This window comes from Lucilia cuprina, chromosome 2 (assembly GCF_022045245.1).
Source record: "Lucilia cuprina isolate Lc7/37 chromosome 2, ASM2204524v1, whole genome shotgun sequence".
Lineage (NCBI taxonomy): Eukaryota > Metazoa > Arthropoda > Insecta > Diptera > Calliphoridae > Lucilia > Lucilia cuprina.
The window spans coordinates 10563483-10574829 of record NC_060950.1 but is presented as its reverse complement, the minus strand read 5'-3'; the positions used below and the strand labels follow the sequence as shown (position 1 = coordinate 10574829).

At 30.3% G+C, this 11347-nt stretch overlaps 1 protein-coding gene across 1 annotated transcript; it reads left to right on the top strand.

The window, feature by feature from the left end:
* The first annotated feature begins 1016 nt into the window (after window positions 1-1016).
* On the top strand, window positions 1017-4958 carry LOC111676725 (DNA-directed RNA polymerase I subunit RPA2). Its single transcript, XM_023437696.2, has 6 exons — window positions 1017-1185; window positions 1247-2288; window positions 2351-2808; window positions 2877-3334; window positions 3402-3809; window positions 3905-4958. The coding sequence occupies exons 1-6, from the start codon at window positions 1117-1119 to the stop codon at window positions 4839-4841; spliced, it is 3372 nt and encodes a 1123-aa protein (XP_023293464.2). The 5' UTR covers window positions 1017-1116; the 3' UTR covers window positions 4842-4958.
* Window positions 4959-11347: the final 6389 nt, after the last annotated feature.

The window sequence follows — 11347 nt, the reverse complement described above, 5'->3', positions numbered from 1 at the left end:
AGTTAGTTAGTTAGTTAGTTAGTTAGTTAGTTAGTTAGTTAGTTAGTTAGTTAGTTAGTTAGTTAGTTAGTTAGTTAGTTAGTTAGTTAGTTAGTTAGTTACTTAGTTAGTCAGTTAGTTAGATAGTTATTTAGTTAGTTAGTTAGTTAGTTAGTTAGTTAGTTAGTTAGTTAGTTAGTTTGTTAGTTTGTTAGTTTGTTAGTTTGTTAGTTAGTTAGTTAGTTAGTTAGTTAGTTAGTTAGTTAGTTAGTTAGTTAGTTAGTTTGTTAGTTAGTTAGTTAGTTAGTTAGTTAATTAGTTAGTTAGTTAGTTAGTTAGTTAGTTAGTTAGTTAGTTAGTTAGTTAGTTAGTTAGTTAGTTAGTTAGTTAGTTAGTTAGTTAGTTAGTTAGTTAGTTAGTTAGTTAGTTAGTTAGTTAGTTAGTTAGTTATTTATTTAGTTAGTTAGTTAGTTAGTTAGTTAGTTAGTTAGTTAGTTAATTAGTTAGTTAATTAGTTAGTTAGTTAGTTAGTTAGTTAGTTAGTTAGTTAGTTAGTTAGTTAGTTAGTTAGTTAGTTAGTTAGTTAGTTAGTTAGTTAGTTAGTTAGTTAGTTAGTTAGTTAGTTAGTTAGTTAGTTAGTTAGTTAGTCAGTTAGTTAGATAGTTAGTTAGTTAGTTAGTTAGTTAGTTAGTTAGTTAGTTAGTTAGTTAGTTAGTTAGTTAGTTAGTTGCAATCGCCTGAACTTACAATTTTTCTTTTGCAACGTTGTCAGAAAAGGCATTACTAACAATATTAGATATTTTCTGTACATTTAACTGTCAACATTGTAAGTAAGATCTAACAGCCGTGTATACATACCATTAGTCGACTAATTTAATTTAGAAAACTTCAAATTTAACCGCTTTACGCAACCAGCTCTCAACTAAACACAATTTCACCACACGCTTTACTTGTACCTCCACTTTATCAGCTGTTGACATAGCTCGCTGATACAAACACGTGCAGTTGAAAACCAACAAAAGAGAGTGAATAAAAACATTTTTTTGTTACATTTCCACGGTTCAAGTAGGATTTTTATACCATTCAGAAAATTTGTAATTTTTTCAATAAAATATTAACAAAAAACGAACAGTAACAATGAAATTATATCCTGAATTAACAAATTCTCGTCCAATATTTAAAGTTATACCGGAAGAGTTAAATGAAGTGAGTTAAAAGTGTTTGAAAATAAACCCCAAACAATTTTGTGATTTTTATTTGTTTTTAGCATTTGCATGCTTTGGGGGCACCACATTTGGATTCTTTCAATGAATTAATTGACTTTGGCTTGGATAATGTTGCCAAACATATTGTGCCCAGTGCTTTTAAGACACCGGCGGGTGAAAAAATTGAGTTGTATGTGGAAGACATTAGAATTGCTAAACCCCAAGTGCCCATGTCAGTTGTAGATGTTAGAGAACGTAACATATATCCCACAGAAGCCAGACAATTGCATAAATCGTACACGGGTATGTGTTCGATAAAGGTGGGCTGGCGTGCTGATGGCATAGAGAAGGGTGCCATAGATGTAGATATGGGCGAAGTACCCATTATGCTAAAATCAAAAGTTTGCAATCTAGGCAATAAGTCACCCGAGCAAATGGTTAAACATGGTGAACATGATTCCGAATGGGGTGGTATTTTCATTGTCAAAGGTAATGAGAAAATCATACGCATGTTGTTGATGAGTCGTCGTAATTATCCAATTGCCATTAAAAGAAGCTCATGGAAAGATCGTGGTGCCAATTTCAGTGAATTGGGTATAATGATAAGATCGGTGCGCGAGGATGAAACATCATTTAATAATGTTTTGCATTATCTAAACAATGGCACCTGCAAGTTTATGTTTTCGAATATGAAATTCATGGCCTATGTGCCGGTCTGTTTGATAATAAAATGCTTAACCGATGCTACCGATGAAGAAATCTATAATCGTTTAATACGCGGCTATGAAAATGATCAATACTATTTGAGTTGTGTCCAACAAATGTTGCGTGATGTTCATTCTGAGGGTTTACACACCTCGGGCCAATGTAGAGAATATTTGGGACAAGTATTCCGTTCCAGATTTCGCGAACTACCCGATTGGACTACAGATGTTGAAGTCACAGATTTTATAATGCAACAGAGGGTATTAGTACATTTAGAAACAAATAAGGAAAAATTTGATTTGTTGGTATTCATGATACAAAAGTTGTATCAATGTGTACAGGGTAATGCTAAAATTGAAAATGTTGATTCGGTTATGATGCAGGAAGTGTTGACATCAGGTGAGTTCTTAAGTTCTTTAATAAGTGAGAGGTTATTTCAACTGTTTTTTTTCTCTTTCCAGGTCATTTATATCAAAAATATCTAGGAGATCGCATAGATTTTTGGTTGCAAATGGCTAAAAAGATGGTTCTCAAGAAACTAAACACCCCAGATGCCTTATTAACTTCCAGCATTTTGACTACGATTTTACGTAGCATGGGCGGTATAAGTCGTGCTATGGAATCATTTTTAGCTACAGGAAATGCACCATCACGCAGTGGTCTTGGTCTTATGCAAAGTAGTGGCTTAGTTGTAATGGCTGAAAATATTAATCGTATGCGTTATATGTCACATTTTCGTGCGGTCCATAGAGGTTCCTTCTTTACCACCATGAGAACTACAGAAGCTCGACAATTGCTGCCCGATGCCTGGGGTTTTATTTGCCCGGTACATACACCTGATGGTACACCCTGTGGTCTGTTGAATCATTTAACGGTTACCTGTAGAATTTCTACGATACCGGATAAAAGATTGGTGGAGGTTAGTTGTAAAACTATAAATTTCTATATTTAGTTTTCTAAAGTCATTCTTATTTTACTTTTTTCTAGAACATACCCAAAACTTTAGTAGACATGGGCATGATACCCATAGATTCGGATTTAAAAGATCCTGCTAGTAAACTGTTTGTGGTATTTTTAGAAGGCAAACTTTTGGGTCATATCCGACAAGCTGATGCCACTAAAGTTGTTGACAATTTAAGATTATTAAAAATAGAGGGTAAATTACCCGAAATGATGGAAATTGCCTATATACCTTATAAGAAGAAGGGACAATTTCCCGGACTTTTCCTCTTTGTGGGTCCTGCTCGTCTAATGCGTCCTGTTAGAAACTTGGCCTTAAATAAAATAGAATTTATAGGCTCTTTGGAACAGGTCTATATGGAAATTGCTGTTGATTTAAAAGAAATGTATCCAGGTTTTACCACACATATGGAATTGTCGAAAACCGATTTTATGAGTAATTTGGCCAATTTGATCCCTATGCCGGATTATAATCAATCGCCACGGTTAGTATAGCAAGACATAATGTCAGATTTCTTCTCTATAACTAATTTTAAATACAAATTTTTCCAGTAACATGTACCAGTGTCAGATGGGTAAACAAACTATGGGTACTCCCTGCTTGAATTGGCCCAAACAGGCCGCCAATAAGTTATATCGTTTACAGACACCTGCGGCTCCTTTGTTTAGACCGGTACATCATGATAACATAGGTTTGGATGACTTTGCTATGGGTACAAATGCCATTGTGGCAGTTATTTCCTATACTGGCTATGACATGGAAGATGCCATGATTATTAATAAATCTGCTCATGAACGTGGTTTTGCTTATGGTTCAATTTATAAATCGAAATTTTTAGAATTACGTGGCAATAGTTATTTTGCACGTAGTCCTCATATGCCTGAAGTAGCGAAATATTTGGATAATGATGGTTTACCTCAGGCCGGTACTCAATTGACACATGGTTGTCCTTTCTACAGGTGAGATTTAGAACAAAAACTTGTCATTCTTTAAATATTAAATATTTTCATAATATTTAAACTCATACATGACCTTTGACCTTTTTACATGTTAGCTACTACGATACTGAAGAATCCACTTATAAACTCGTTAAAATGGATGAAAAAGAAGATTGTATAGTTGATAGTGTAAGATTTTGTGGTAGTTATAAAGCGACATCACCACGAATGGTCTGTGTTACATTACGTATACCACGTCCACCAACTATTGGTGATAAGTTCGCCTCACGTGCTGGACAAAAAGGTATTTGTTCACAAAAATATCCCGCAGAAGATTTACCCTTCTCCGAAACTGGTCTTATACCCGATATTGTATTCAATCCTCACGGTTTCCCCTCTCGTATGACAATTGCTATGATGATCGAAACTATGGCTGGCAAAAGTGCCGCCTTACATGGCCTTGTACATGATGCCACACCCTTCCGTTTCTCTGAAAAACATACCGCGATCGATTACTTTGGTAAATTGTTAGAAGCTGGTGGTTACAATTATTATGGCACTGAACGTCTTTACTCTGGTGTCGATGGTCGTGAAATGACAGCTGATATATTCTTTGGTGTTGTCCATTATCAACGTCTACGTCACATGGTGTTTGATAAGTGGCAGGTGCGTTCTACCGGTCCCGTAGATGCTATTACCCAACAACCCATTAAGGGTCGTAAACGTGGTGGTGGTGTACGTTTTGGTGAAATGGAACGTGATGCTTTAATATCACATGGTGCTTCTTTCCTTCTACAAGATCGTCTCTTTCATAATTCGGATAAAACCCATTCACTGGTGTGTAATAAATGTGGCAGTATATTGGCTCCCATGAAGAAAATCGTTAAACGTTCACAAAATACCGGTAAACTACATTCGGTCCCAGATACTTGTCGTCTGTGCGGAGATGGTTCTGGTGTCGGTTATATAGAGATTCCTTACTCCTTTAAATATTTAGTTACCGAATTGAGTTCCGTAAATATTAATGCTAGATTTAAATTGATGGAAATTTAAAACTTTTAAATTACTTTAGTTTGTTAAAAATCTAGTTGTTAAATACAAAAAAATTTTATAAAGTTTATAAGAAAAATGTATAAACTCCGGTGAAAATTTATTTTAAATAAAAATGTTATATGCTCGTTTTTATAACAAAAACAAATTATGTCATTATTTTGTACGAAAGCTCGTTTTTTTTTTATAAGCAAATTGAGAATAAACAATAAATTAACTAGAACTTGAACTAGATCTGAATTAGAATAATGATTTCAAATTGAACTAAACTAAAGTGAACTGCAACTTTACAAGAACTTTATTAAAATTGGAATAGAACTGAATTAGAACTAAAATTTCAAATTCTGCACTATATAAGAACTAGAACTAAACTAAACCAAACTATACTAGAACGGATCAAGTACTTAAATGAAATAAAAGTAAACTAGAACAGAACTGAGCCTGAATAAGACTGAACTGGAACTTACCTAGTAGTTAGGTCGGACAGTTTCGAACTACCTATTTAACCTAGGGTTATCCCTAGCCACCGACTATCTCACTTACGAAAGGGACACGTAAAGTGACGATTATCCTTACCCTGTATTACAAAGTGTACATCCTTGAAGAATGACAAATTGAAGCCAATTAGGTGATTAGACAAAATCACAGTTTTTTTCTGATGAATTTAATCTTGGCTGCTAGAACTAGAACTGAACAAGAACTTAACTAGAACAAAACTAGAACTGAACTGAACTTAAACTAGAACTAGAACTGAAGTATGTAAAACTGAACTAGAACTGAACTAGAACTCAACTAAAACTGAACTAGAACTGAACTAGAACTGAACTAGAACTGAACTAGAACTAAACTAGAACTGAACTAGAACTGAACTAGAACTGAACTGGAACTGAACTAGAACTGAACTAGAACTGAACTAGAACTGAACTGGAACTGAACTAGAACTGAACTAGAACTGAACTAGAACTGAACTAGAACTAAACAAGAACTGAACTAGAATTGAACTAGACCTGACCTAAACCCACTGTTTGCAACCCACTATGTTGTGGTTTTCACTCTTTATATCTGTTAAACTAAGGGCGGGTTTCTTACTCCTCAGTAAAACTAGGCTTAACTTGCTGTTAGATTAAACTCGGAACAAATTCAGGCGGACTTTAACCGATGATTGTGTTTTTCAGTTTTAGATTTAAGCTCAATTAACCTTGTTAGTATTGCCAACTTTTCACTCAAAAACATAAACAATGAACAGCTGTTTTTTGCAAACAATACTTAGAATTAAAACTAAACTAGAAGTGAACTGGAACTGAACTAGAACTGAACTAGAACTGAACTAGATCTGAACTAGAACTGAACTAGAACTGAACTAGAACTGAATTAAAACTGAACTAGAACTGAACCAGAATTCAACTAGAACTGAACTAGAACTTGAAATAAACTAGAACTGAATTAAAACTAATATAGAAATGAACTAGAACTGAACTAAAACTGAACTAGAACTGAACTAGAACTGAACTAGAACTGACTTAGAACTGAACTAGAACTGAACAAGAACTGAACTAGAAATGATCTAGAACTGAACTAGAAATGATTTAAAACTGAACTGGAACTGAACTAGAACTGAACTAGAACTGAACTAGAACTGAACTAGAACTGAACTAGAACTGAACTAGAACTGAACTAGAACTGAACTAGAACTGAACTAGAACTGAACTAGAACTGAACTAGAACTGAACTAGAACTGAACTAGAACTGAACTAGAACTGAACTAGAACTGAACTAGAACTGAACTAGAACTGAACTAGAACTGAACTAGAACTAAACTAGAACTGAACTAGAACTGAAATAGTACTGAACTAGAACTGAATTAGAACTAAACAAGAACTGAACTAGAATTGAACTAGAATTGAACTAGACCTGACCTAAACCCACTGTTTGCAACCCACTATGTTGTGGTTTTCACTCTTTATATCTGTTTAAACTAAGGGCGGGTTTCTTGCTCCTCGGTTAAACTAGGCTTAACTTGCTGTTTGATTAAACTCGGAACAAATTTAGGCGGACTTTAACCGATGATTGTGTTTTTCAGTTTTAGATTTAAGCGCAGTTAACATTGTTAATATTGCCAACTTTTCAATCAAAAACATAAACAATGAACAGCTGTTTTTTGCAAACAATACTTTTGTAAAAAGGAAAATTTTGGAAAAATGTTAAATAAACATTTAAAACAATAATAAATAAAATAAATCAGAAAATTGCAATTTACTTAAAAATTAGGTTTTTGTTCTTCCGAAATCATTGTTTTATTGTTTTTGTTAATTGTGTTTTCTCACTTATAACTTGAGTTTAACTGGACAATTACACTCAGGGCGGGTTTCTTACTCATCAGTTAAACTAGGCTTAACTTACTGTTAGATTAAACTCAGTACAAATTTAGGCGGACTTTAACCGATGATTGTGATTTTCAGTTTTAGATTTAAGCTCAGTTAACTTTGTTAGTATTGCCAAGTTTTCACTCAAAAACATAAACAATGAACAGCTGTTTTTTGCAAACAATACTTTTGTAAAATGGAAAATTTTTTAAAAATATTAAATAAACATTTAAAACAATAATAAATAAAACAAAACAAATCAGAAAATTGCAATTTACTTAAAATATTAAGTTTTTGTTCTTCCGAAATCATTGTTTTATTGTTTTTGTTAATTTTGTTTTCTCACTTATAACTTGAGTTTAATTGGCCAATTACACTCAGTTAAACCATGAAAATAAGTAACTTTACCGATAACTGTAAAACACGAAACATATATAAAACCCGGTTTAACCAAAGAATGAAGATTATCTCTATCTGTAAAACCCGCCCTCAGTTAAACTAATATAATAAGTAACTTTACTGATAACTGAAAAACACGAAACATATATTAAAACAGATTTAACCAAAGAATGAAGATTATCTTTATCAGAAAAACTCGCCCTAAGAGTGCTTCTATGGATTAAAAGCAACTCTTTTGTATTGGGTTTTGTTTACGTATTTTAGAAATTAAACAGCTGTTTTTTATTTGTCCTCTTTTTCTATTAACTCTAGTTGAAATAAATTTTTGTTTAAAAAATTAAACTCTTTAATATTTTAAATAATATTTATTTATTAATTTTTTTTGTTACTTTATTTTTAATTTTCTTTATTTTTTTTTATTTTTTTGTTATTTTTGCTTTTTTGTTATGTTTTGTTTTGGTTTTTACCTTCATAATATATGACACTAAATAATGTGTGGTAATTTATATATAATTATGTATATATTTTATTTATTTATTTATTTGATAACAAATTCTTTTTTTAGACAATTAAACTGGATCATACAAAATATGTAAACATAAGGAGGAGAAAAACTAAATGTTTTTTTGTTTAGGGTTTTAAATACTATTTATTGTTTTTTGTTTTTAGTTTTGTTTTGCAAAATATAATAAGTATTTTTATGGGTTGTTTATTTTGTTTTTTTTTTTTTTTTTTTTGCTTTATATAACTATACAAATATTTTTTTTTATAAAAAAAGCAAAAAATAATAATAAAAATGGAATTTTTTTGAAAATAATAATAATAATAAAAATATAAATTGATTAAATATGTTTTTTTTTTGTAATATTTTAAATACAATAATACAATACACTTTGAGTAAGTTGTAATGAAAATTTAACAAATAAGAAATATTTTCTTTGTTTTTTTTTATAAATTTTTGTTCAACAAATGGGAATATTATTATTTTTAATATTTTTTTTTAGTTTTTTAAAGATCTTCTTTAAGATTACTTTATGTTGTTTTGTTTTTTAATATGTTTTATTTTTAGTTTTTTTTTTAATGAGTTTCTTTTTATGTTTAAATTATTATTTGTCTAATGAGATTTTCTTGTTTTTGTTTTAACGTTTATTTTGCTGAAAAAAATTTGTTTAATTTTAAATTATTTAAATTAAATTTTGTTTTTGGGAGAAGTTTTAAATTTTGCTTTTATGAGTAACATTAAGTTGGTTTTTGTTATTTTCTTTAAATATTTTAGTTTTTTTTTGTGTTTACTTTTTAAATATTTATTTTCTTAAGTTTTTTCTAGGTTTTACTTTATATTTTTTTATAATTAAATTACTTAAACAACAATTATATAAAAATTTTAATTTAATTGCTTTTTAAGTAATTTATTTAATTTATTTTTTATTTTTAAACCAAAAGTTTTTTTTAACAATTATTTTTGTAATTTTTTTAACTCATTTTAAAAATTTATTTTTTATATTATAGAAAGTATTGCCTAGAAGTTTTAGAAGTTTTTTAAAGAGAATTTTTGTTAAAAGAATCTTTGTAAAAACTAGTTAGTTTTAGAAAGCTTTTAAATCCTTAATAAAACATTGATTTCTAATTAATTTTTGAAATTTATTTTTATAAAATTTTTTAAAGAAAAAAACTTGTAGTTTTTTTTTAAAAATCTTTTAAAAAACACTTTGAGCTTATTATTTATATAGTTAATTAATAAATGTAATAGATGTTTTAAACATTTATGACTTTTTTTCAGTTCTCTTTTTATTTCCTTTCCACTGTTTCCTTATTTTGTGAGTTTATAACTTGTTTTTTGGGGGGGGAAATATATAAAGTTTATTTATTTATTTAGAAGCTTATTTATAACAATTTATTAAAGGTTTATAAAACAAGTAGTTGTAGACGGACCGATTTGCAAGCCTTTAATGAACATGTGTACTTTTCTCAAAAGAATGTATACAATCCTTAAATGTCAACTTTAAAGGCAAACTTTTTAGGACCAGAAAATGTCTAATAACAATGTAAACTTACAAATTTTGTCTTCCAATATTGTCAGTAATGCTTTTTCTGACAACGTTATAAAAGAAAAATTTGCAAGTTCAGACGATTGTTAGATATTTTGTAAACATTTTACTGGCAACGTTGTAAGATCTGACAACCATGTATAACGGCTTTTAGTTCCTAAGTTACAAAAAGAAAAATTGTAAATTCAGACGATTGTTAGAAATTTTCTACATTTTACTGACAACGTTGTCAGATCTGACAACCGTGTATAACGGCTTTTAGTTCCTAAGTTACAAAAAGAAAAATTGTAAGTTCAGACGATTGTTAGACATTTTCTAAACATTTTACTGACAACGTTGTAAGATCTGACAACCGTGTATCACGGTTTTTAGTTCCTAAGTATATTGTTTACTAACAATCATTTCTCTTTTATTCGTAGCCACGACAATTAGATCTTCGCTCCGGAACGACCCGATTCTTAATCGGCCTAAGTTTATCGATTACCATCAAACATTACTCTTTTATTTGCCCCCACGACAATTGCATCTCCGCTCCGGAATGAACCGATTCTTTATTGGCCAAAGATTGTCAACTCAGCAACAGTTGTATCAACCGGAAGTTTTTTCCTCCGGAAAGAACATTCAGTTACAACAATTTAAAACTTTAAAGGAAAACTTCTCACGACCAATATGTATTATTACAACCTTCGCTCCGGAACGACCCGAATTTCAACCGGAAGTTTTTTGCCCAAGGAAGAATATTCAGTTACAACATATTTAAAACTTAAAAGGAAAACTTCTTACGACCACGATCATATATACAATTTCGTATTGTTGTTGTTGTTGCTGGGGTAAACAGCCCTTGGCCGAATAATTCATGTCATTCCTGTACGTAGAATCGGCTGTCGGGGAATAATACAATTTCGTTATATAAGTTGCCTTAGGTCGGGTTTCTTACTACTCAGTTAAACTAGGCTTAACTTGCTGTTAGATTAAACTCGGAACAAATTTAGGTGGAATTTAACCGATGATTGTGTTTTTCAGTTTTGAATTTAAATTCAGTTAACTTTGTTAGTATTGCCAATTTTTCAATCAAAAACATAAACAATGAACAGCTGTTTTTTGCAAACAATACTTTTGTAAAATGGAAAATTTTGGAAAAATGTAATATAAAATGTAATATAAAAGAATAATAAATAAAACAAAACAAATGAGAAAATTGAAATTTACTTAGGGCGGGTTTCTTACTCATAAGTTAAACTAGGCTTAACTTGCTGTTAGATTAAACTCGTAACAAATTTAGGTGGAATTTAAACGATGATTGTGTTTTTCAGTTTTGAATTTAAATTCAGTTAACTTTGTTACTATTGCCAACGTTTCACTCAAAAACATAAACAGTGAACAGCTGTTTTTTGCAAACAATACTTTTGTAAAATGTAAAATTTTTGGAAAAATGATAAATAAACATTTAAAACAATAATAAATAAAACAAAAGAAATGAGAAAATTGAAATTTACTTAAAGAATATTAAGTTTTTGTTCTTTCGAAATCTTTGATTTATTGTTTTTGTTAATTGTATTTTCTCACTTATAACTTAAGTTTAATTGGCCAATAACACTCAGTTAAACTAAGATAATGGGTAACGTTAATGTTTACTGAAAAACACTAAACATATATTAAACTAGGCTTAAACAAAGAATGTAGATTATCTTTATCTGAA